This window comes from Antechinus flavipes, chromosome 2 (assembly GCF_016432865.1).
Source record: "Antechinus flavipes isolate AdamAnt ecotype Samford, QLD, Australia chromosome 2, AdamAnt_v2, whole genome shotgun sequence".
NCBI classification, from domain to species: Eukaryota; Metazoa; Chordata; class Mammalia; order Dasyuromorphia; family Dasyuridae; genus Antechinus; species Antechinus flavipes.
In genome coordinates this window covers 278,387,177-278,414,082 of record NC_067399.1, presented here as the reverse complement: position 1 = coordinate 278,414,082, position 26,906 = coordinate 278,387,177, and the positions used below count along the sequence as shown (strand labels likewise).

General features: G+C 43.3%; 2 protein-coding genes across 4 annotated transcripts in view; one reads left to right on the top strand and one right to left on the bottom strand.

Moving 5' to 3' along the window:
• Nucleotides 1–23,518, top strand: part of SHF (Src homology 2 domain containing F) — a 29,093-nt gene extending 5,575 nt beyond the window's left edge. The window contains exons 2-7 of one of the 3 annotated variants that reach the window (XM_051977235.1): nucleotides 12,661–12,802; nucleotides 14,175–14,381; nucleotides 15,965–16,108; nucleotides 17,789–17,957; nucleotides 18,185–18,304; nucleotides 22,301–23,518. In XM_051977235.1, the coding sequence (XP_051833195.1) occupies nucleotides 12,661–12,802; nucleotides 14,175–14,381; nucleotides 15,965–16,108; nucleotides 17,789–17,957; nucleotides 18,185–18,304; nucleotides 22,301–22,487 (969 nt within the window). In that variant the 3' untranslated portion in view covers nucleotides 22,488–23,518. The remainder of the gene's footprint in view (nucleotides 1–12,660; nucleotides 12,803–14,174; nucleotides 14,382–15,964; nucleotides 16,109–17,788; nucleotides 17,958–18,184; nucleotides 18,305–22,300) is intronic. The other 2 variants (XM_051977237.1, XM_051977236.1) reach the window with 2 other exon arrangements.
• Nucleotides 23,519–25,904: 2,386 nt separating this feature from the next.
• Nucleotides 25,905–26,906, bottom strand: part of DUOX1 (dual oxidase 1) — a 61,942-nt gene continuing 60,940 nt past the window's right edge. The window contains exon 34 of the mRNA XM_051973658.1: nucleotides 25,905–26,735. Coding sequence (XP_051829618.1) covers nucleotides 26,613–26,735 — 123 coding nt within the window. The 3' untranslated portion in view covers nucleotides 25,905–26,612. The remainder of the gene's footprint in view (nucleotides 26,736–26,906) is intronic.

Genomic DNA, 26,906 nt, shown 5'->3' with positions numbered 1-26,906 from the left:
TTGTAGGCTTTGTGGTTGGGAAGGAGCTACATGGACTAATACTGCTCAGTCAAGGGGCATATTCTTTAAGAGATAACCCCCCTCAATTTCACAAGGACCCTAACTGTCTTAAATTAAGAGTTGGAATCAAATTCTGCCATTGCTACAGATCTTGAACAAATTATATAACTATCCAGGATTCAGTTTTTCATCTTTAAAAGAAGGGAGATGAATTCAATGGCTTTTCCTGCTCCTTCTAACTCTCCGTGTAAGATTTTGTAAATGCTGAATCTGTACTCTCCCACGCCACCCACCTGGCTGGGGTCTAAAGGACTTTGTACTAATTCCTTCACCTAGACACATAATCTCCCCCTGGAGCAAACCCCAAGGGCAGCTCAGTGGCCGAGTGCCCAGCCTGTACTCTGGAAGATTCTTCTTCCTGAGTTTAAATCCAATCTCAGATGTTAGCTGTGTGACCCTGGGCACTCTAGTATCTTTGCCAAGAAAATCCCAAATGGGATTACAAAGATTCCAGACGAGACTGAAGTGACTGAACAACATAGGGCCAGAGCTGAAATGGACCTCACAGGCTTCCAGTTTTATGGATAAGGAAACTGAGGTACTCTCAAATTTGAACCCTTTCAGTGCCTTAGTTTAACTTAAGGCCTTGATGACTTTGCACATGCAAATACTATTAGATGGAGAAATCTGGGAAGCTGTTGCCAGTCTTTTGCACCTTGTTGTTCAGTCATGTCTGACTCATAATGACTTTATTTGGGGTTTTCTTGGCAAAGGTACTGGAATGGTTTACCGTTTTCTTTTCTGGTTCATTTTACAGATAAGGAAACTGAGGCAAACGAGGTCAGGGTTAAGTGATTTGCCCAGGGTCACACAGCTAGGAAGTGTTTGAATCTAGATTTGAACTCAGGCTTTTCTATGACTCCAGGCTCAGCATTCTATCTACTGCACCTCCTACATGCCCTGATCTGAGTGGTGAGGGGATTTGAAACCACATTCTGTGACTTTCATTTAGAGAACCTGGAAAGGTAGCCTAGCATGGTTAGATAGGGCATCAGACTTGGAGATATCTGAATTCAAATTGTTTCAAACATGTTTGCTCTGAGATCCTGGGTAAGTCACTTAAATTCTGTTTGTCTTCATTTCTTTAATTGTAAAATGAGCATAATAAAAGCATTTACTTCCCAGGATTGTTGTGAGAATCAAATGAGATAAAGCACTTAGCACACTGCCCAGGATTTAATAGTGCTTTACATATTTCCGTCTTTCTTCTTTTGAGCTTCAGTTTCCATATCTGTAAAATGAGAAGTTAAACTCTAAAAGTCTTTTAAGGCTCTAACTCTATGATCTTGTGTTTATTCTGGAGAAGTAAATGCTGGGGAATAAGGTGGGGGAACATCCTGATTACCTTCAACTATTAGAACAGTATTGGAGAGGAAGGCATTAAGTCAAACACTTGCTAGAGAAGGGTGGTAAAGCTTTTTTTATTTGGACTTGGATGATAGAACCAGCACCCATGTTCAGGTCCAAAGAGAGTGTAAGGAAAGATAAAGAGGAAAAAATCATACTTAACATAAGAATCAATTCCTTTTTTTAAAAAATAAATTTATTTTTTAAATAATAGTTTTTTATTTTCAAAACAATGCAAAGATAGTTTTCACCATCACCTTTGTAAAACCCCATGTTCCAAAATTTTCTCCCTCCCATCCCTCTACCTCCCTTTAAACAGCAAGTAATCCAGGATAGGTTAAACATGTACAATTCTTTAAAATATATTTCCATATTTATTATTCTGCACAAGAAAAAATCATATCAAAAAGAAAAAAAATGAGAAAAAAATAAGCAAACAACAACAAAAAAGGTGAAAAAAACTGTTATGATCCACATTTAGTCCCAACAGTCTTCTTTCTGGATGCTGCTGGCTCTTTCCCTCCCAAAGCTATTGGAATTGGCCTGACAAGGACAAATTTCTTTTCTTTTTTAAATTTTGCTAATGATTTCTTATGTAAAAGCCATAAATTCTGCCATTTATTTGTTTCTAACTTTTCTCAAAATTTCAATTGTACTCTTAAATCATCTTTAAACTTTCTCTTGTGGTTCCATGTTTTGTTGTGAATTTACAAGGTTCTGTGCTTTATTCAGGTATTGATTCAATTTACGGGACCAATTTCTTGACAATTAAATCTATCTCTTGATGCAACTGGATCTCACAGTGGATAGAGCTCCAGACCTGGAGTCAAGAAGATTAATCTTCCTGAATTCAAATCTGGCCTCAGACACTTTCTAGCTGTGTAAGGACTAGTTATTTAACACTGTTTTTCTCCGTTTCCTCAACTGCAAAATGAGCTGAAGAAGGAAAAGGCAAATTACTCCTGTATCTTTGCCAAGAAAACCCCAGGTAGAGTCACGAAGAGTCAGTCTCAACTGAAATGACTGAACAAAAATTCTGTTCCCAAACAGATTGGGCTTCATTGATGGTCCAGAGTTCCTGGTAGCTGTTCATGCTACACAATATGATTCATGATTCACACAAAGGTTAGACTAGATGAAGTTTCTTGTACTTTTCCAAAATTGAGATTTTGTGTTTAGGGGATTTGGGAAGAGGTTTTTGTAACCAAACAAAGATAATGGGATGTCAGATGTAAGAAACTATAAGATAGGTGGGGGCTAGCAGTTCTAGTTTCTCCTGCTTCAATTTTATCTGGATGTTAGCAGTCAAAGTAAAGGCAATAAGAAGCACATGGTAGATAAAGTGCTGGACTTGGAATCAAGAAGATTGAATTTTGATTGCTGCCATAACTCGTACTAGATGTGTGACCCTTGATAAGACATTTAATTTTTTTCAATCATAGTTTTCTCATCTGTTAAAATTGGTATAATACTAGTATCTATCACACAGGTTTGCTATGAGGATCAACAGAGAGTGCAAAACACTTTGCCACCCTTAAGTCACTATATAAATGCTAGCTATTATTATTATTATTATTGTGGGAGGGGGGCAGGAAACAGACCAATGACTGAGGGACAGAAATAGATGGAGGCAGTTTTCTTCCTGTCACCATGAGTGGAAATTGTGAGGAAAACCCCAAAGGTGGGACAGGGCAGGTATCTATGCTATGCCATTCCCTGCTCCTGCTGGCTCCTTCTCTGTGGGCGGGATGCTGTGGATGTTCCAGCCCAGGAAAGGGGGCAGCAACTTCCAGAAGCAGGGTGTGGGAACTGGGAACTGAACAGTAGTGTCATTGAGGTAGCCGCCACTCTGTCACCTGTTCTACCTGCAGGCACCAAGGTCTGGGGCTGAGGCCCCAGAAACCTACGCTGCCATTCCAGGAGTGGTCGTGGCTATGGGCACCAACCCAGGACTGGATGCATGTAGGAGGAGAGTAGGGTGCCAGAACTGGGAGAACGACTGCCAGACCCAGGCCTCGGGAGACCTACCCAGACCAGGCCCTGGGGAGTATTTTTGTTTCCCTTTCATCTAGAACCCACAACAGGAGCAGAGTAAACAAGGGTTTGGCTGTGACATAGAAGGATAGGCTGTTGAAAGCACCATAATGTTTATTTTTTAAAATTAAATTAAAATTGTAATGAACAAAATGTATTTTTCTCTCCTTCCTATTTCTTACCTTCTCCCCCATTTAAAAAGAAAGAAAATAAAACCTTTGTAATAAATATAAATAGTATAAGCAAAACTAACTCCTACATTGTCGATGTCTAACAATATAGGTCTCATTCTGTATCTTTCAATTAGATAGCTCATCATGTTGTTGTTCAAAGGTGTCTGACTCTTCTTGACCCCATTCTGGGGTTTTCTAGGTAGAGATACTGGACTTGTTTGCCATTTCCTACTCTGGCTCATTTTGCAGATGAGGAAACTTGAGTCAAACAGGATTAAGTAACTTGCCTAGGATCACACACCCAGGAAGTGTCTGAGGCCATATTTGAACTTGTCTTCTTGATTCTTGCCCCTACGCTATATCCACTACCATGTGGGTATGATAGATCATAAGTTTTCGGGAATCATGATTAGCCACTGCCTTGATCAGAATTCTTAAGTTTTTCAAAGTTGTTTCCTTTTACAATGTTGTTAATTGTATAAATTGTCCTCCTGGTTCTGCTCATTTCCCTCTGTATTACTTCATACAAGTCTTCCTAGGTTTCTCTAAAACTTTTCATCGTTTCTTATTTCACAGTAGTATGTATATGTTATAATTTGTTCAGCTGTTACCCAGAAGTGATTTCCACTTCTTTGCTGCTACAATAAGAACTGCTATAGTTATTTTTTTTACTTATGGGTCCTTTTCCCTCTCTTTGATCTCTTTGAATCTAGTAGAGGTATTTATGGGTCAGATAGAATGAACAGTTAAGTGATAGTTGAGGCATAATTCCAAGTTACTTTACAGAATGGCTGTACCTACCATATTATTTAAGCAGAGGTTTGACAGTTCCCAAAGGTAGCTGGATGACTCCGTGGATAGAGTCCTGGCTCTGGACTCAGAGAAGATCTTAGACACTTCCTAGCTGAGTGATTGTTAGCAAATCACTTTCCCTCTATTTTCCTTAATTCACTGAAGAAGGAAATGACAAATTGTTCCAACATCTTTGCCAAGAAAACTCTATGGATACTGGACCACAAAGTCACAAAGAGTTGGACAAGACTTATTGATTGAAAATGGAGATCCATCACAGGGATTGGTATCTTATCCTAGGAATAAGGAAAGAAATTTGAAAATCATCTAGTACAACTTCTATTTTAACAGATAAAGAAACTGAGGCCCAGAGGAATGAAGTGTTGATTTTCTAGAAGGGGATAGAGCCATAATTTCAATGAAGGACTTCTGATTCCCTGTAACCTCCAGACCTACTGATGGCCCAGCATAGGTCAAGTGAGGTCTCAGTTCTCAGAATAATAACAATAATATAATAATTTATATAGAGCTTTAAGGCTTATGGAGTATATTGCATATACTACTTTATTTGAATAGAGGAGAAATAAATTCCTCACATATGTTATGTTTTTAAAAGTATAATCTCTCTTCAAGAGAAATTTTCGTCTCTTACACCCTGGGATTCTCATATTCTTTCCTTTTTTGCCCTATCATGATAGCTAACAATTATATAACTCTTACTATATGCCAGACACTGGACTAAAGATTTCACAATTATTATCTCATTTGATCCTCACAACACTAGGAAGTAAATGCTGCCATTTCCATTTTGCAGATGAGGAAATTGAGGCAAAGAGAGGTTAAGAGACTAGGGTCATATAGCTAGTAAACATTTGAGACTGAATTTAAACTCAGACTTTCCTAATTTCAGGCCTGAAGCTCTCTCCACTGTGCCACCTAGCTGCCTTTTAGTAGAGGAAGACTCATAAAAACTTGCCTGAATTTCTGTAGCATCTTCCTAACAAGTTTTAATGCCTCTATTTTCTTTTTAACCCAATTGATCCCTTTTTCATGTACTTGCTGCTGCCAGACTGTCTTTTGATCAATCATGTCACTTCTCTGCTCAAAAATATTTTCGTCTGCTTATTACTTACAAAGTAGAGTCCATATTCCTTGTCTGACAGTCAAGAGCCTTCGAAATATGGCACCACCCTTCCTTTCACAGTCTTGTTTCATGTTACTTTCCTTTTTTTTTTTTTAATTAAATAACTTTTTATTGATACCCATGCCAGGGTAATTTTTTACAGCATTATCCCTTGCATTCACTTCTGTTCCGATTTTTCCCCTCCCTCCCTCCACCCCCTCCCCTAGATGGCAAGCAGTCCTTTACATGTTGAAGAGGTTACAGTATATCCTAGATACAATATATGTGTGCAGAACTGAACAGTTTTCTTGTTGCACAGGGAGAATTGAATTCAGAAGGTATAAATAACATGGGAAGAAAAACAAGAATACAAGCAGTTTATATTCATTTCCCAGTGTTCTTTCTTTGGGTGTAGCTGCTTCTGTCCATCCTTGATCAATTAAAGCTCTCTTTATCAAAGAGATCCACTTCCATCAGAATACATCCTCAAACAATATCGTTGTTGAAGTATATAATGATCTCCTGGTTCTGCTCGTTTCACTTAGCATCAGTTCATGTAAGTCTCGCCAGTCCTCTCTGTATTCATCCTGCTGGTCATTCCTTACAGAACAATAATATTCCATAACGTTCATATACCACATTTTACTCAACCATTCTCCAATTGATGGGCATCCATTCATTTTCCAGCTTCTAGCCACTACAAACAGGGCTGCCACAAACATTTTGGCACATACAGGTCCCTTTCCTTTCTTTAGTATCTCTTTGGAGTATAAGCCCAGTAGAAACACTGCTGGATCAAAGGGTATGCACAGTTTGATAACTTTTTGAGCATAGTTCCAAATTGCTCTCCAGAATGGCTGGATGTGTTCACAATTCCACCAACAATGTATCAGTGTCCCTGTTTTCCCACATCCACTCCACATGTTACTTTCCTTTACATATTTTTTGCTTTCACCAAGCTGGATTACTCTATTAAACATATCTGGCACTTTCCCACCTCCCTACCTTTGCCCAAATGGTTCCCTCTACCTGGACTGATCTCCTTTCCTTTTTTGCACATTGGCATCTCAAACAATCCTTAAAGCCAAACTTAAATGTTATGAAGCTTTAAGCCCTAATGCTGTCCCCCTCGGTCAGAAAAATTGGTAATGGACTTTCCAATGACTACTCAGACCTCACATAACACTTGTATGTATCTGCATAATTGTTTGTGTTTATGTAATCTCTGTGCAATAAATTGTAAATTCAATGAGAGTGAGGACTATTTTATCTAATATGTGATCACATATATGTGTGCATATATATATTCATGTATACTTGTGTGTAACATGCATATTATACACATATATCTCCAAGGTTTAGCAGTAAGCTATTCATCATAAGCACTTAATAAAAGGGGAATTCTAAGTTAAATTAAACTGGAATTCGGAGTCATTTAATTGGTAAATATTTATTGAGTACCTACTATATGCAAAACATCATACTGGAGATAAGCATCTCAGTGGCCCTTATCATTTTCTAAAAATATTTTTGTTTGTTTCACTAAATATTTTCTAATTACATGTAAAAACAATATTTAAAAATCTTAAGTGCCAAATTCTCTTTCCTTCCTGCTCGTCTCCCAGCTCTTCAGAAGGCAAGTGATATGATATCAATTATCCATGGGAAGTCATGCAAAATATATTTCTGTATTAGCCATGTTGCAAAAAAAAAAAAAAAAAAAAACACAAAAAAGCAAGAAAAATAAAGTTCTTGGGTTTGTTTGTTTTTGTTTTTTAAGTATACTTCAATCTGTACTCAGGGTTCATCGATTCTCCCTCTGGAAGTGGATAGTATTTTTCATCCTGAGTCTTTTGGAATTGTGGATCATTGTCTTGTTCAGAGTAGCTAAGCCTTTCACAGTTGATCCTTGATACAATGTTGCTGTTACTAGGTACAGTGTTCTCCTACTATTGCTCTCAATGGTCTTTATCTTACTGACAATAGCGACTATTTCCTGAGTAGGTAGGTGGCTTCTCCTGAAGAAGTAAGAGGAGGAGGTGTGATTCAGAGCTGCTAGGGAAAATTTGTCTTCACTATCAATTTCGAAAGCAAAGAGTAGCTCAGGGCAGGCAGAGATGAGAGGGAGAATGAAAATAAATGAAGGGCCTAAAACTGATAGGAATGGTACAAAGTGGGTTCCGCGGGTTCAGAGCTTTAGAACTGGAAGATATCTTGGAGCTTTTCTCATCCTACCATTTTATTTTAGAAAAGGAAACTTGGGTCTAGAGAGGCGAATTATTTACCAAAGGTTCACCTAGGAACTTGGTCACAAAGCCAGCTCATTTGACTCTTAGATCCAGTTCCCACCCCCACCCCGGGAAAATGGAATAAAGAGTTATGATTACTAAACAATTCTGTCTTAGGGCTCAGGATGCCTCAATGCTGAGAGAGCTCTAAGAAATGCAAGTTGTGGAAATCTAGGAGCCAAGAGGAGATATCTAAATTGGAGAGAACACCTCCTCCACACCTTTTGCCAGCTAAGGTCCCACTCAGAAAGGTCTAAAAGAAGAAGAATCACCTAAATCCTAGTTCCTATACTCAGGCACAATTTGAGTCACACCTGGATCACTCAGCCCCTGATCTGTCCAATAGCTGACCTTGGGTCTTAGTTCCCAGTGAAAAGTGAATGGAGCCACTCACATTCCCTCAGGCCCCTTGAAGCCACTTCCTGTCATGCTTTGTTCCCCTCCCTTCCCACTCCCCTCTTTCCTGTGCTGCTTGTTGGTCTTGGCAGCCACTGGGTGGGATAGGCACTTTTGTTTCTACCTCCCACTGGTCCCTCAGGAGCAGGGTTGGGTGCAACTGCTCCTTCTGCTTCTCCAGCCCTATGCCCTGCTCTCAGAAAGGCTCCATTGTACTACCGACTGCACCCTATTGCCCGCCTCTCCCTGGGGCTCTTGGGAAGAGAACATCAAGTACCTCCCAGGATGGGTGATGGGACTAGCAGGCATGTTACATCAGTATTGAGAAGATCAAGAAAGAAGAGTCTTGGTGGGGTTGTGTTTGCAGGGGACAAAGAAGAATGGTGTGGACAAAAGAAACTTCACTTGTTTATTGATGAAGATACTGGAGTGGTTTGCCATTTTTAGCTCATTTTACGGATAAGGAAACTGAGGCAAATAGGGTTAGATGACTTGCAAGACACTAGTAAGTGTCTTCAATTCAGGAAGATCAGTCTTCCTGATTCCGGGTCTGGCACTCCACCATTATACCACCTTGCTATTCTGAAACCTCTAGATAATAGAAGAACCAGAGTGGAGGAGAGGGAAGAGTGAGTATAATAGTTATCAGCAAAGCTCAGCTGTATTTTTATTTATTATAACATCCTCCTTTCACGCTGACCAAGGCCAGTGTCCTGTTCTATCAGAGCCCTGTCCCTTAGTTCATTTAGGTAACAAATCTTTGTTGAACATTCAGAAAAGGCCTCAAACAACCTTTTACACAGTATTCCAAAGCCTGTGCCCCAAACCCTGAACTAAAGGATTTCTTCTTGTTATTCTGCCAATGCCAATGGCCAGTTTGATGGTAGAGTGGATAGAATGCCAGGCCTGGAATCAGGATGACCTGAGTTGAAATCCAGCCTCAGACATTTAGCAACTATCACTTTATTCTATTTGCCTCAGTTCCCTGATCAGTAAAATGAACTGGTGAAGGAAATAGCAATAGTCCAGTATCTTTGCCAATAAAATGCCAAATAAGGTAATGAAGAACCAGACATGGCTGAAATGAGTGACCAACAAATAATTCCTTTGCCTGCATGACTGAAAACACCAGCACTAATAGGTTAGACCCCATCTCCCTTCTCTACTTCAAATGCTAAGAAAAACTGGCGCCTCTTTCCCCCTATTTATTAAATTAATTTTTATTTATTTTTAAAAATTCAACTCATCATGGAAATAAGGGACTAGCAACCTACAACAAGAGAAGAGCTTAAGTTGATAAAGCAAAAGTTGGTTAAAAAAAAAATAGAGGTATTACTTTTATTTAATACTTGGCTTCTATCCAAGTTCTTTGGCCAAACTCCCACATTGTCTTTTCTTCTTCCACTTTGAGTAAGTGACAACCATTCCATTTGTAATAAAAATCAGTGGACTCCAGAGTATGCTAAGCCAGCTTGAGCTAATTTTGAGCTGATTGTTTTAAATTTTCAATGTGGGTATATTTCGGAAATATAAATGGAAAATGCTAAAATCAGGTCTATTAGTTTGTTGATTATCTGGACTTAAAAAATGCAAATTAAACTTTAAAGCATGTCTTATGTAAATTTTTTTTTTCCTTACCTCTTCGGAGAGCCTGTTGTTAAACATTCATCAGTAATGATATTTGGAGTTCTCCTAAAGTAAAAGAAAAAAAATGTTATATATTTAATTTTCTTTTTAAGTATTTATTGAAGACTTATTATATATAAGATACTGTATTGGGCAATAGGAATAAAAAAGTAAACTGGAAAAGTCCCTGTCCTCAGAGAAGTTACATCTACTTATATTCCTACACCTATATCAAGTTACATTTATTAACTTTGTTCTAGATTACCTGACTTCCTCAAGGGTTGCTAACCTTTGTGCCATAAATCCATTCTCAAAGCAATGTTTCTAAATGCATAAAATAAAATACTTGGGATTTTAAAGGAAAACAATTTAAAAAACAGCTATCGAAATATTTTTAAAAATAAATTCCTGGGCCCTTGGTTAAGCTCCCCTGCTTTATTTTTTCTTTTAGTAAGATTTGTTTAAATTATTAAGTATTTGTTTCTCCTCTTTACCTCATCCCTGAAAAAAAAGGTAATCCCCCCCAAAAAAACAACCTTTGTAAAACAAATACATACATATTATTTTTCATTTTCTTTATTTTTTCTTTTTAACTGTTGCTTCTTTCACAATATGATTAATGTAAAATATGTTTTACATGATTGCCCATATATAACCTTTATCAAATTGCTTACTATCTTAAAGAGGGAGAAAGTGAAAGGGGGGGAAAGAGAAAATTTGGATCTCAAATCTTTAAAAAGTGAATGTTTAAAATTGTCTTTGCATGTAATTGAGGAAAAAAATACTACTACGAAACCCAAAATATGTATAGTCAAACAAAATAAATTTTCATGTTGTCCATGTCCCCAAATGTGGATCTTGTTTTACTTATTATTAGTCAATCACCTCTCTGTAGGGAATGGGTAGTATTTTTCATCATTGGTCTTATGGTTGATCATTCAATTGACCAGAGTTCTAATACTTTCAAAATTGCTCATTTTTACATTTTTAAAAAATATTATATTAGGGCAACTCAAAAAGTGTTAGTACATTTATAAGCTATTAAATCTCTTGCTTTAAGAAGAAAAAAAACTGAATTTCTTTGAGTTTTAATTTTCTCATCTATGAAATGGTTTCCCATCCACCTCATAGGGTTTAATGAGGAAAGCAAGCCACCAGGCATTATGTGAATGTGAGAGAAGATAATAATGGTGATAAATTATTTCTTCCTTCAAAGTTTTGTTCTAGTGCCCCATTGTGTTCTGAGGATGACCTTGGACTTCCCAAGGCCTGCCAGCAAAACACAAACACCTACCAAAGTGGGAAGGCTTTAAATACAGGCTCAGTGACCAACTGTCATCCAGGAGACAGCTCAGGGAGGCTCCTCAGCAGAAGGCTGGAGACCAAGTGGTGAATTTATTTGACTAAAGCAACTCTTGTAACAGTTTGCTAAGTAAAGCATGGTAGGGAGAAGTGTATAAAGAGTTTGGTGGTTTATAATTTGCTTCTGTGAGGAACTGTCACACCTCAAAAAAGCCAGGCACTTTGGAATTACTGAAACAAAGAAAAGCCATTTCTTCCTGAGGGTCTAAGACACTGGTGGACTTTAGGCCACACATTAAATTCATGGGCAGTTCTCAGGAGTCATTCTCTAGATTAAACACTCCCTTGTTAAAGCAGCAGAGGGCAGAGCTTTGCCACTGGGAACAGGAGCGAAAGTAAGGGCAAGGAATCTACCGTATGGTTGGTATTGGGCTCTGGCAGGAGTGAACCTTGGGAAGATAGCCCCTTTGAATAAGTGGTTACAAGCATTATCTCTGCCTACACCTCCATGGAGACTGATAGCTATTTCCTGGCCAGTTAGTTATACCCAAGATCTTGGTCTTGATAGAGTAGGGGAACCATGGATAGGAACAATGACAGGAAAGACACATGGTTTAGTCTACAACCTGGTATTTATTATTCACCCACTGCCCACGGGCCAAGGACTTAATGAATGAATGAAAAGCTTTTATTAAGTGCTTATTTGATAAATGCCAGTTGTTGTACTAAGCACTGGGGACATAAATAGAAAAAGAACTCAGTCCCTGTTTTCAAGAACTTCACACTCTCAATTGAGAAAGACAAGGCATATAGGAACTCCAGGGCAACTTGGAAGGCCTAGAAGTGCCAAGGGCTCAGCTATAGGGCAGATGGCAAGCCCAGAGTTTTAAAGATGTAGTGGGGTTGCCAACCCCATTGGAATAGCCCACCTCTATTTGGCAAAGATGGGGCTAGAGGGAGCTTAATGGCACCCTTCACTTAAATGAAGGCCATTTAATCTAGGTACAGAGACTTCCTGTACTTCTGGGCTTAAGGTAGGGCTGGAGCAGTTTCTGGGACTGAAGGGACTGACATTTCCAGAGAATGGAGTCTTATGAGGAGAGGAAGAAGGGGAAAAGAAAGTCGGGATCATAGATTTAGAACTGGAATGTCCAGCAGAGGTCCTCAAGACCCCTTCTTATTTTACAGATAAAAGAAACTTAAGCCCTGAAAATCCTAATAGTATGCCCAAGGTTGGCCAAGATTCAAATCCAGACTCTCTCCATCCAGTGCCCCAGGGCTCTTTCCACTGTACCACAGTGCCTTATTAGTGCATAGGTAGTTGTCTAAAACAAGTGATTCTTGATCTTTTTGGTGTCAGGGACTCCTTTTGGCAAACTGGTGAAATCTATGGACTCCTTCTCAGAATCACATTTCCAAATACATAGAACCACAAAAGAAACCAATGATCTAAGTCTGCACATTAGGCAACTTTTATTCCCCTCTTTGTCCTACTTCTTCCCTCCCCTTCCCCTTGCAGCTGGTAATCCTAGAGGACTATGCCGACCCTTTTGATGCTCAAGAAACAGGCGAAGGCACAGCAGTGCCTCCAGGGCCCTCAGAGAAGATACCAGAGAATGATGGCTACATGGAGCCCTATGAGGCTCAGAAGATGATGGCCGGTGAGCACAGGGGAGGGTCTTGTAGCACAAGTTAAGCAGTAGATTTGAGGGACTAGGCTTCCCTAGTTCCTAACACTTTATGGGTGGGTACGTATTCATTTATCTCTTTTAACATAGCCTTGTATGGTAACAGTCATAGTATCCAGAGCTAGAAAAGGGCTTTAAGGTTACCCTGTCCCATCCCCTCATTTTATAGGTGAGGAAATGCTAAGCAACTTGCACAGCGCTTGACACAGCTCCTGGCATATTATAGTATATAACAAATGTCTGATTGATTTTCCCACGTACACAGTGGCAGTGCCTAAGTTTGAACCTGAGTCCTGTATGATAAGGTATATAATAGAAATGTAGGACAGGACCCTTGCTACTAATCCTTGTGCTTTACACCATCAGACATAAAGCAAGATAGGATTTAATCAAGTGCTATGAGCATGTATTGATGAGAAGCAATGGTCTGGCCTTTGGGGAATTCATAGTAGCTGGGAGTACAGAAGGAAGTAGACAAGACAATGAAAAGAGAAGTCTAAGGGACCATTAGAGTAAAGGTGAATCAATATAAGTGTAGTCAAGGAGGCGGAAAAAGCCAATATGCTTAGAGGGAGCTGACTAGAAGCCAGGAAGACCTGTGTTCCAATCCTGCATAGGATATAGATTGACTATATGATCCTAAGCCACTTAATTTCTCAGTATTTTGGACCAGAAGGTACCAACTTGTACTAGGAGAATTCTCTATACCAGTGAAAATCACAGGTCCAGTTGCCATTATCCCATCATAAGGATAAAACTTCATAAAATGGGGGTGATCAGCAGTACCAAATACAGCCAAAAAAAGGAAGAATGATTGTAAATGACAAGGGTTCCTGCTTGTATCCCAGGAAAATGAGGATGGAGACTGAACTTGTAACCTCACATCTTCCTGCTGGATAATCCTGAGTCCTATGATTGCCTCATCCAATTAGTTAACCCTTTCTTTTCTAGACTTTCCCTTCTTTGAATCTTCCAGAACTTATGTAGTTCTGGTATTCTACCTGAAAGCCAATTCCATTTCTTTTCTGTGGGACCCTCCCTTAGAATGACAGCATTAGGTCTCCAGTCAGGATAGACATGAGTTTAAATGCAGGTAGCAATGTGACCCCAGAGAAGTAATTTAACACCTGCCTCTATTTTTTCTTCTGTAAAATGGGAATAATAGTAGCACCCTAAGTCCTAAGATTGAAAGGCTCAAATGAGATAAGATTGCATAGCGCTTGGCCACAGTAAGTGCCACATAAATGTTATTATTGTTAAGACTAGCTTCCAGAGATGAGGCTCTGAGCTGGCTAAGGTTTGAAATTCCTTTCTTTTCCTTTCTTTTATTGTCTCATCCTACTAGAGATACGAGGCTCCAAGGAAGCAGCTGCCAAGCCCCTTCCCCTGTATGACACACCTTATGAACCAGCAGAGGAAGGGCTGTCCCCTGAAGGTGAGGGGGCTGGTCGACCCCGGGAGTCCCGTCTACCTGAGGATGATGAGAGACCCCCTGAGGAGTATGACCAGCCCTGGGAGTGGAAGAAGGAGAGGATCTCCAAGGCCTTTGCCGGTAAGTTTCTGGGCAAGGAAAGGGCAGGCTTGGGAGGGAGGACTCAGGGTATGCCCTCAAGTGTCTTATGGGCACCCTAAAGTGTGGAGATGCACAGATCAGGACACCACAAGGGAGGGCATCTGCTTAATTTGAGATGTGGGGAGATGAGAGATGCATAGGGAAGCAGATCCATTTTCTTCCACCCCAGGACCTGTGTTCCAGAAATTGGCAGTTGTTCAGTTCTGGGCATTGACTTTCTTAGCACTTTCTACTGGCCTCTGTATTCATAAACTATTATGACCCCTTACTGTCTCCTGCACATCAGTTGTCCCACTCTGGGGCCTTCAGCCAGGGTCAGATAGATGGAATGGGAATGGACAGAAGACCAAAGGGACTTGCCTGCAGAGTGAATAATAGGGAATGCAATCCAGGGAAATGTTTACTGAATACAGAGTGTATGTCGTAGTCGGGTGGAAAAGTATGTGTGAGTGGGAAGCAGGGAGGATAAATGGGTGTTAGGAGAGGTACATTAGAATTATTTATTACAGTTTTTCTGCAGAACCCCAAGCTTGTTCATCTGGTGTGATGAAAATTGCTGAAGGGAAAGATGGGAATTAAGAGGACCCAGAGTATGGAGGCTGAAGATCCCTGGATCCCAGATGTACCTTAGCTTCTGAGTGACCCTGAAATGTGTCTTAGGGAGAAATAGTGGGGGAAGTGGGGAGGGAAGAAGCCCTGAGAAAGGAAGGGGTAAGGAGTACACTCTCCTAAACACAAAGCTCTTTAAATTCTGTTAGCCCTCTGCCACTCACCCTGCCTTCTTTGTCCCAGGCCCGAAGGGATGGGCCCAGCTCCCTTCTTTTTCCTCTGTGCCTCCCAAGGTTGAACCCTTAACTAGATGAGAAACCACAGGTTTCTAATTTGCTTCCTAGTTGCCCAAGAGAAGTGTGTGTGTGTGTGTGTGTGTGTGTACGCTCACGCAGCTGAGGATGGCCAGTTTATCTCCTGAAGTCTCCTTGGAGAATCAATACTGTTTGTATTGCTTAATGGGAAAATCTATGCTCGTCATTAGGAAACCTCGTTAGCAACCCCGTGGCAGCCAGTGGCATCCCTCCTCTAATTGGCAATGCTCTGGATCTAGGGGGAAGTTAAATTTTAATAATGTGTTTTTCCCCAAGTCTAGGTATTATTGACAGACTGAAACTTAGATACCGAACCCATTCTTTGGGACTAAGTATGGGGAGTGAGAAAGCAGGGATTGTAAAGAGAGGGAGATGGGTTATAAAAGCCTCTTTGGGGGTGGCAGAAGAACTCCCTTCATTCTCTTGTCTTTGGGTAACTTTTTTTTTTCCTAATCATTAACAAATGTTTCATTAGACAGTTTTTCCCCTAAACCTGAATGACTTTCACTCATGCTACTCCCCAGCCAGCCTCCTATTCTATCCCTGAGAATCCCCCTGTCTTTACTACTCGGCCCTCTGCACATGGTTCTGTTAGGCTCTCCTGCACTCTGGGTTTCTGTGTCTCAACTTCTATTTCTTGTCTCTCTCTCTCTCTCTCTTTCTCTGCTTTTGTCTTCCTCCCTCTGCCTCTGGCTCCAGTTGACATTAAGGTCATCAAAGACCTACCTTGGCCACCACCTGTGGGACAGCTGGACAGCAGCCCTTCCCTCCCTGATGGGGATGGGGACATCTCTGCTCCGGTCTCACCCCTTCTCCCTGAGCCCAGCCTAGAAGACGGCAGTGGTGGGTTGTGAGCCTGGGGGAATATTGGGAAGGGTGGGCCTTGCTGTAGGTTATGTCCGAGGGACAGCATCCTCTTATGTCTCAGGACCCCCTTCCTTCAGAAGAGCCTATGGAAGGGGGAAGGGAGGAGGGAAGATCACAACAGAAGGGAACTATGTGTTGAAAAGAGGTATAGAGGATGAATAGGGAATTTTCTCTTCTAGGCAGCTAGAAATTTTTTGGCAGAAAGGAGGAATCCTAAATTCTTTTCTCTTTGGTGTTATGGCCCAGGGCCAGCCAGCAAGTCCTTACCCCTCCTCCAAAATGTATCTAACTCATCTCCCAACTCATTTGTTTTATAAATCTCCCTTTAAAATCCCTACATTTCTGGGAAGCAGGATGAGATAATACATTGAGTCCCTAACTTAATACGTGGATGAATTTATCCAGTTAAATTATTGTGAATGAGAAACGTTGTAGGAATACTTAGCCTGGGCCTTATGAACTTGTTTTTTGAGAACTGTATGATAATTATTGTCATTACATTATATTATAATTACCTTATGAGGTTATATAATTATTCCTTCGTAATCCTATGTATTTTATTTTATGCATTTAAAATCATTATTCTGTGAAAAAGTCTCAGGTTTCACCTTCCTGCTAAAGGCGGTCCCTGACACACAAAGGGTCATAAACACTTCCTCTAGAAGTAATGGCATTTGCTAAAAGGAGCCTAAAGAGAGCAGAAGGGAGAAGTGGGGGGATGCTCAAGTCTCCAGGAGACCCCCTTCTCAGTATTGTCCTGTGCACACATTTGCATCCTCACAGCCTCTTGTGAGAGTCCCTGGATGCATTTCTGAGTGCTGGAGTACAGACCAGTGTGTGGAACCAGCATCTCCACTGGATAACCTCAGCTGTCAGACTTGCCCTGATTGGGACAAGAGAGAACAGACAGACATCCTAGGCAGCTGTATCTGCATATGAGGGAGGGAGGGAGAGGAAGGAGGGGGGAGGAGACTAAAGAAAGTGATTTCAGCCCTTGAGGGGAAAGGAGGGAGGGCAGGCAGACAAACAGAGGCTCTGGGCAGGATTAGCCTGTCAGGATGGCACTGAAGGGAATCTAGTAATTGTTCTAAGATCGATAAGTCATTTCTGGAGAGTGGCTTGGCAGGGTGATGTGGGGAACAGTAATGAACTCTGAGAAGGGGAGAGAAACAATATTATCAACACTGAAGCCACCCTTAGGGGGATGGAATAGAGAAGGCTGCCTGGACACCCTAGAGGGAAGAGCTTAAGTGCTTTCTTTTGTTCCTTTTCTTTTCTTTTCTTTCCAGCCTTCCTTTCCCACTATCCCCTCCCCCAACTTCCTTCCTTCACCTAACAATGTAATTGGGGGTCCTGCTTGGAATGATAGCAAATACCAACAAATTCTGAAGTGGGGGGTAAGCTTATTTTTTCTATGTCACATATGTAGAAACTGAGGCAAGGAGCAGAACAGCAGTTTTCTCAGGGTCTTTCAGTAAACTGGTGACACAGTTAGAAGAGACCATGGGACCCCCTGACCTGCATGAGATTTCCTTGCATGTCTTTTGATGTTCCTCTACTGCCAGTAGGAAGTCTTTGGGATAGAAGATTCTTCCCATATCCATCCACATCTGAAGCTAGCCAGCTTTTGTAATAAGCTTTGTTTCTTCTCCCCAGCTCAGTTTGAAGGGTCTGAGAACTGCTTGTCTCCCAGCAGAGAAGAGAAGGGTCGTCCCCTTCCTCGGCTTCCTGGAGGGAACTCTAAGGCAATGAAACCTTTGAGCATTGAGCCCAGCAGCCCCTTAGGGGAATGGACAGACCCAGCCCTGCCTCTGGAAAACCAGGTGTGAGTGTCTGTGTCCCTCTGGGGCTCCCTCCCTCTTGCTGAAACTTGGACTTGGGTACTTGCCCCCTACCCCCAACCCTGCAATGGGAGACCTCCCTGTGATCCCTGAGAGCAAACCTAGGTCTGAAGGACAAGGCCTGGGAGGGGGCATCCTGAGTGGGTACTCCTCAGATGGCTGTAGCCAGAGGGAGACCAGCAGAGATGCCCTCCATCCTTCTCCCCCTCAGTTGGTACCATGGGGCCATCAGCCGAACCGATGCCGAGAACCTGCTGAGGCTATGCAAGGAAGCCAGCTATTTGGTGCGAAACAGTGAAACCAGCAAGAATGACTTCTCCCTCTCCCTCAAGTGAGTTAGGTGGGTGGGAGGGCTGGCTGAGTGAACACAAGGGTGATGGGAGGGGGGCCTAGCAGTTTCAAGGAAAAAATAGCCTTCCCATCCATTCAAATTGAGGGCAGGAAAGATCTCTATTTTCTACTTCCATACCTAGGCCAAGTTTTGAGGGTACTCTTTTACTTTATAATTCCAGAAGACAAAACAGAAAAAAGGGGGCTAAAGAAAAGGCCCTCATTCACTCAGGGAAAGGGATTGTGGCTGGATGCCATAAAAACTAGCACTTAACTGCTGGAAGTAGGACAAGGTGACAGACAACATCTGCCTTTCTTTCTCCCTCTGGTCCATCATGAAGGCAGACCCTCAGCTTCCTGAAAGGAACTCTAGGACAATGAAGCCCATGAATATTGAGCCCAGCAGCCCTCTGGGGGAGTGGACAGACTCAGCCCTTGATTAAACTAGTCACTGAAAATAGGCATCTAGAGCTGAGAAAAAGCAGGTTGACCACTGACCTTAGGGTCTAAGGCCTCCAAAAGCCTGAAGAATCTATATGCCCCCTCACAGGCAAAATAAGTTAGTACTGCCCACCCCCATGTCATCATTAAAGAAACAACACATCCAGGAAAAATTGTCCAGGATGGATCTCTTAATCAGCAACTATACTGGCTATTCTCAGTAATAGCCCAGACTTTTCCCCTTTACTATAAGTAAATCCAAGATAGGAAAACTCCGATCTACCAAATATGTAAGTGATTATTTGCTTTACAACAGCATTCACTATGTGATCATACTGATAGAATCAACCTTGAGTCACAGGTTTAGCACTGGGAGAAAAGGTTTTTCATTCTAATTCCATTATACAGCTGAAGAAATTGACCCAGAGAGCTGTGGGTTGTAGTCTGCACGTTGCCACTTAGTCAGCAAAGCCCCGGCCGATGGGGGCCTGGACTCCCAATCTAGTGCCATTTCAATGGCCAGAGTACGCTAACACATTGTGACTTGTAGAACATGTTCCATGATGTGAGAAACTGAACTCAGGGAGATGTGGCTGCCCAGGGAAGGAGAGGGAAACACTCTAACCCAGTCAGGGCTGCTTTATTAATTGGGAGTGGGGGTGGCTGTTTCTCGGAGTACCCCCGAGACAGGAGTGGGCTGGCTTTTATTGGTAATGGTGGGGTTGCTGATCTGACCCTACAGCATCTGTCCAACAGAGCTCCATTTGCATATAAATGGACTTCTCTGAAATATAATTATGGTTTCCCATCTTTCTGTAATGGGAGGGCTTTCTCTGGTAATTAAACAGCTTACTTCCAAAGCCATCTCCAGCCTCTGCCTAGCGGCCCAAAGGCTCCTTTGGGTTGGTTATACGGTAATAGTCCCTTGAGGTTTTGTCCCTAGAGCCCCTGCTACTTTCCCTTTTATTTGGCATATGAAGGGGAGTCTTATTCTACAAACCCAAGAGAAGTCCTGCATCATTCACTGTGTCAATAGGTAATTAATACCTAGATTACTGACTGTCCTGTGCACCAGCTACTAGGTAGCTCTCTCTGGTCAGTCCAGATAGATGTTGAGGGAAGCTCAGATCAGGGGCACCTTAGTGGAATAAACTGTCCCGAATCTTTGAGTGCACTCTTTTGCTTTATAATTCCAGAAGACAAAGCAGAAAAAAGGGGACTAAAGAAAGGGCCCTCATTTACTCAGGGAAAGGGATTGTGGCTGGATGCCATAAAAACTAGCACTTAACTGCTAGAAGTGGGACACGGTGACAGACAACATCTGCCTTTCTTTCTCCCTCTGGTCCTCCTATCATCATGGATCTGTCTCTTCATCAAGAGATTCTGTCTCTTAAGACCATTGACCTTGCATCAGGCTGTTAGGGCAAGCAGTTAGGTGGGGCAGTAGAGAGATCACTGGGCATGGAATTGGAAAGACTCATCTTCATGAGTTCAAATCTGGATCAAATCAGACACTTACTATATTGCCGTGGCCAAGTCACTTAATCCTGTCTGCCTCTGTTCCTTATCTGTAAAATGAGCTGGAGAAGAAAATGGCAAACCAACATCTTTGCCAAGAAAACTCCAAATGGGATTTTTGGAGAGTAGGACACACCTGAATGACAGCATGTTTTTGGTTCTAGGGACAGAGTGGGGTGTTTAAGTATTTTTTTATTCCTTTCCCACCCTTCCTTGTATCTCATCCTTCTGCTTCTCACCAATCTCTTTCCTAGTTGTTTATTTTATTCTGGGCTTCTCCCCTTTGGAGTCTTCCAACTACTAGCAGATGGATGACCCTCCTCCACCCAACTCAGAATGCTCACTGGCAGCTGGGGCCGACCCAGTACTTGTTTTGCTGCTGGCAAAAGCCTCAGGGCACAGTGGAAGAAAGGGATGGTGGGGAGAGGGGAGGTGCTCACTAAGGCTTGCTGGGAATTAATTATTCTTCCATCTTTCTCTTTTTCCGCTTTTCCTAGCTTCTTGCTTTCTCTTTTTTCCTCCCCTCACAATGCTCTGATTTCCACATACAGGGAAGGGAATGTGGAGAAGAGGAAGGTCTTTGGACTTCACCAAAGAGGGGGTGATTAGAATCAAGGAATTCTCATAGGCCCTTGGATCTTCAGGGAGAGGATAAACCAGAGGGAGCAGCTATGGGGTATATAGGAATGAAGTTACCTTTTTACCTTGTTCCAATCTCTAAATCTATTAAATCCCACCCAGCATGGTCTAATGTGTATTTGCATAGTGATAAGTGGAGTGAATTGTGTCTTCTTCCCTCCCCCTCATGCTAACATCTCCAAAACATAATCCAGCACCTGAAGTTAGACTGTTATGCACCCTTCCCATTAGTTTTAGGGTTGGTGCCTAACATTGGGGCAGGCCAAGTTCAAGCAGGAGTTGAAAACAAACTCCTGAATGGTGACTTAGATTTTTGCACTTTTGTTCTTCCTGCTGACTCAGTTGATTGTCCAGACTTGGACTCCTTTATTTTTTTTTTTTTAAAGTCATTTGAGTTAAGTGTTAAGTCTATCCAGACCTCCTAAAGCTGTTTAGGTGGATGAGGGATGAGGCCCCAGTCATTCCCTCTAGCTGTTTCCTAGACGGGGGCCAGGATTCAAGGGAGGGAATGGAATATATTTTCTACCTCTACCAAGGCCTTGAGAACAGATGACATCATCTCGACTGATGAGGGGAGAGAAGAAGGGGGGCCCAAGGGAGGTTCTTTGCCCAGCCTGGCCAGATAGTGGAATAGTGTGGGGAGGAGCCATCTGAGGCTGCAGACAGGCCTGAGCAGCTGTGGGGGAAGGAGGGTTAGTAAGCTCCAGAGGTGGGGAAAGGAATAGCAGAAGGACCATAAAGAAGAGGGGTAGGGTGCAATGTAGCAACTCCTCCAAAACAGGGCCTTTTGGTGAAAGCTAGCTATTTCTGACTTAATCCTAGATATTAGGGTTTAGTTGTCTCCTCTGATTACAGCCTAAAGGAGTGTGCTGGTTCCTTGGAGACACACATGAACAGCTTTTAGAAACCCTGTTTTGCTTTGACTCACCAGATCATTCTCCCCACTAGCCAGCACCTCCAGCTATAGAACCATACTTTTATTTCATCTTTTCTCCTCAAAGAGCTATTGTAAAAACAGGTCAGGGCAGAGGAGGTTCCAGGTCTCTGTTGGCTTTGCTGGGGGACCCGGGTCTTTCCTGCATTCGGTCATACCTCCGAGGTCTGCATACACCCTGCATACTCACATATTCCTGTTCAGGTAGTGCTCATTGTTGGGACTTCCTACGTACTCCTACTCTACTCATACCTTTTCCCCACCTTTCTGCACCACTTGTTTATACATGACCAAAGGTCTCTCTCCAACCTCTTCTTTCTCAGCTTTCCCTTCTTGTCCCTTGAGACAGGGGAGATCAGGAGATCCCCTACCCCACTAGCCAGGTACTCCATGAGTTACAGGGCAGGAGGAAGGTCTGGCCAGCTACACTGGAGTGTTTACCAAGCTCTCCTCCCTTCTTCCCAGGAGCAGCCAGGGCTTCATGCACATGAAGCTGTCTCGGACCAAGGAGCACAAGTACGTGCTGGGCCAGAACAGCCCGCCCTTCAGCAGCGTCCCCGAGATCGTACACCACTATGCCAGCCGGAAGCTGCCCATCAAAGGGGCTGAGCACATGTCTCTGCTTTACCCAGTGGCCATCCGAACTCTGTAGGGCCAGAGGAACAACAGCCATCACAGACCCGGGGCTGAAAAGTAGCCCCAACTTCGGATTTCCTTTCAATCCCTCTGGCCTCTCTACAACTAGCTGTTGAACTATAGCTTCTTCCTGGGAGAGAAATATTGGCCAGAGCCTAGTCGGCCCTTAAGGGCCCTCTCTTTTCCCCTGTCCCCCTCCATTCCACTTCCCCCCGAGGCTGAAACGAAAGCTTCTTTAATTTATTCTGAAAGGGAAAGTCAGTCGGGTTTTGCGGGTTGGGGGGATGCCCCTGAGAGAAGAGAAAAGACCTTGGGGCAATGCGTAGTTAGGAGTAGGGACATCCTTTTCTAAGGTCCTCTGGAGCTGGATACGCCTCCACCTTCTGCTGCTGAATTAGTTTGGGCCTTAGACATTCGGGGTGACGGGTTTCCATGGCATTCTCGTAAGGTTTCCGAGGATAAAGGCACGACTACAGGACCTTTTCGAAGACCGGAATGACAAAAAAGGGCCTCGGATTTCAGTCCTAGAGAAGCAAAAGCTCCCAGGCGTTTGGGAGTATGTTGGAGGGTGGGCCTGGGGCAGGTTTCCAGAACAATAAGTGGTCATCTCATTCTGCCTCAACTCAATTTCCCCCAACACTCATCTCCATCCCCAAACTAAAGAGCTCCCTTGCCTGGTCTCTGAGGCTTAGGAGGAAGAGAGAAACAGAAATTGGGGAGGTTTTTGGTGGACCTGGCCTTGGGAATAGAAGAAAATGGGAAGGATTTGAGGGGAGAACAAGGGAGCTAGTTTTGCGGGTTGTCCTCCCTGGCTCAGTGCCAGCATCTTTAACTTGGCCCTATCTACCTACCCTCCATTGGCATCGTGCGCGTTTGCCCAGCCCCCCCAACTGGTATCGTGCGCGTCTGCCCACCCCCCAGGAGGAGGACTCTGGGGAAGAAGAGATACTGCGCTGGGGGTGGGAGGGGATGCGTAAGCAACGAAGCGCGAACAGATTCTGTTGATAAATCAGTTTCGGAGCCGACACTGAACGGCTGTGAAAAGCACTTTCCAGAAGCATCAAGTTCTTTTTCTTTGACTAGATGTCAAAACATTCCCCTCTCGCCGCCCCCACCCCGGATTGCGCTGGGGTCGGGGAGGCGTCTGGCGGCGGTGTGTCGCGCCTCCCCCTCCCCCTTCCCTCCCCGCTGCCCGCGCCTCCAAAGCTGCGCGTAAGAGCAAGACTCCCCTAGGAGCGCATTCAATTTCCTGCCAAGAATCATTTGTTAGGGAGGAGGGGGAGCTGGGGAGAGAGACAAAGAGCCGGAGACAGACTCGCTGGGAGAGGGAGGGAGGAGGGGAAAGGAAGGAGACCTTGACACGCGAAAAGCTGAGCACCGGGGGGATGGGGGAAATCCGGCCCCGGGGCGGGGGGCAGCTCGGGCTGGACGGAGAGGCTGGGTTGGTTTGCTTTGATTCCTTTTCGCATTTTTGCCCTGGCCACTCGATGGAGGCCAACCGTATCCGTGCGGTTTGCAGAGAATTGGGTTGGAGGCAGCCAGCGCCCAGCTCATCGGGCAAAGCCTGGGACGCAGTTTTCTTGCCAACGGCCACAGCCGCGGGCACAGAGCCTTCCCGCCCTGCCCGGGGAAAGGGAGGGGGATGCTCCAGTGAGTGCCCCCTGCCCTCTGCTGGCGGCGACCTCTAACTGCGAACGGGAGGGCGTTGGAGAGCCCCGAGGGCTTGGCTACGGTCCGCCGGGGTCAGAGATAGGAGCTTTCTTCGACTTGGAAAGCTAGAAAACACCTCAGATTAGTCCAGGAATTCTTGAAGTCGGTGGACAGATTTCAGGGGGTCCATGCACTTAAGGAGAAATTACATGCTTAATTTTATAATCACTAACCGAAATTTAGCATTTCTTTTAAATTATTGAAAAAATATTAGACTGAGAAGTCCATAAGTCTTAACCAGACCGTCTAGGGGATTCACGACACAAAAAGCTTCAGGACCTCTGACCTAAGTCAGTCCTTTCATTTTCGAGATGAAAGACCCAGAGAGGGAGAGATGGTCGTGCCGAGTGTCTTGCAAGTTATTAACAGGAAATTATTGGTCAGACCGGATCTCTCAGCCCACGACCTGATTTGAAGAAGGAAGCGAGATAATGGACAGTAACTACGAAGTTGGTTCAGAAATAACCATTAGATCACCGAGTTGGGCTTATCACTAGGTCACTGCTGTACTCCCCCATCGACCAAGAGACAGAACTAGTACAGATCACTCCAAGGGCCAATGGTCCAGTAATCTCAGAAGCTCTCAGGTGAATCATACAGGAAATCAGAGGTGCACTGCATCCTCAGAAACCTTGGAAAATTCTTCATGGTAACCCTGGTTAGGCTGTCAGTCCTATTGCATCCTGGACCAATCTGTTCTTTCTAACCAAAGTATTTTTGTGATGGTTTTAAAGGTTTCCTTGTGTGGTGTTAGGAACTTCAAGACAGGGCCCAAACTTTTTTTCTCTCTTATGTGAGTTTCTCTCCCAACTCCAAAAGAACCTGTGTCCCTTGAATAAATACCCTCCCCTATACTAGTTATATACTGGACATAAACATGAGATTTGTTGTGGGGAAACCCAATTGAGTATTTGGATCGAGTTCCCTGAAGGCTTTTCCACATTCTGTAGGAGGGCAGAGTCCACTTCACACTGACAATGGGGCTTGAGAAAGATCAAGCCCTCTAAGAAAAGTAAGGAGTGGACCAGAATGACAATATCAAAGTATTGTTCCATATACTCCAAGTGCTGCCTGATAATTCCCTCTTCCTATGACTCTACTTGCTATGTTTATGGGTGGCACTGAAAGGTTTACAAAACATTTCTATCACATCTCTGTGTGATAGTTATTGCAAGTATTATCCCCATTTCACAGATGGGGAAAAACTTAGGTTGAGATAATGAAGGTTGTCCAACTAGACAACCTAGAAGGTTGGAACATCTCCCCTCCCTGTGTTACTAGAAGGTAACAGCTAAAAAAATGACAGAATCAGAACTTCAATCCCTGTCACTTACAGTCAAAGACTCTTCACTACAAAATGATTCCAACCCTCAACCCAACAAACACTAACATGTCCTATCATTTGAGAAGAACTTAACTTTCAACAGATTTGAGGTTTTATTCATTTTCCCTTAGGGAAGTTTTTGGGTGTCAGGGATCATGTCCACTAAAAGTGTGAGACTGGAAAAGGAACCTCTTCATGAGAAAACCTTATGTCTTTCCCTTAGTTCCCTCAGAGGTAGGTATCACTGGGATGTGATAGACTGAGATGATTCCCAGAATGACGGCACAGCTCAGTTAAGATCTCAGCACTATTCAGCCCTGGATGTTCGTGATAAAAACATCAGCTGTGTCTGTTTTTAGATTTAGCTGACACGAAGGCAGAATTAAGACACCCCAGAACTAAGACGAGAGGAAATTATTTATTTGTACTGAACAGTAAATGAATGGAATGAAAATATTCCAGTTGGAATGGGGGAGAGGAGAAACCTGAATGAATGGAAGACTGGAATAGAAAACCCTTGGCCAAAGTCTGTGATAAAATGAAACTGGAGCTATTTAAAAACATGAGACAGTACTGTACAGCTGGACTAGGATACTGGGGGAAGCCTGAGTGAGGAGGGGAGGGAGAGACTTCAAATCCATAGAAAGGTATAAGATTAAATGCTCGCTTCCCTCTCCTGTAGTCATCCATTCCTCCAAAACCATATCAACCCTTGAAGGGGCTAATATCTAGCATTTGGCTAGTATTGCAAAGCTCTTTACATGTGTTTTCTCACATACAATGGGAAGAATTCAAAGATGCAGCATCTGCACCCCATTCCCACCTCAACTGCAGGAAACAGAAACACTAACCTATATGGGAAGGGATTATTTTCTTTCCTCCCCCTCCCACAAAAGAAGTCTCCCTCAACCACAGGCTGTGATCCTCATGTTACTCCCCCTGCAATCATCATGGCTCCAGGTTAATCGGCTGGGGCATAGCCTGGGTTCTCATGTGTGACTCCAATCATCTGAAGTCCCAGATACCTCAGTAGGTAGGGGGGCTGGGTTAGGGTTTCTTGAGTTCCAGCTGAGCAGAGGTAGGCAACCAGAAGCTCACTATGTAGCCTCAGAAATTTTCGTAATGATGGGAGAAGTGAGTCTTGTCCTGCCGGTTGATGAGCTGACAGGCCTTCTCCACATTTTTGGTCATTCCAGGGGGGCCGCAGCTGAATACCCCAATCTTCCGCACCTAAAGAGGGAAACGGAAAGGGCTAAGCCGCTGGACTGGCACAGCCTAAGCAGCTATGGGGAAATAGCATCCAGGAGGAGAAGAGTCTGGGAGAGCTGTTCCCAGAAGGCATGAAAGTGGAATAAATAAGCTAAGTGGCAGAGCTGGGCTTAGATTCTAAGGTCTCCTGAT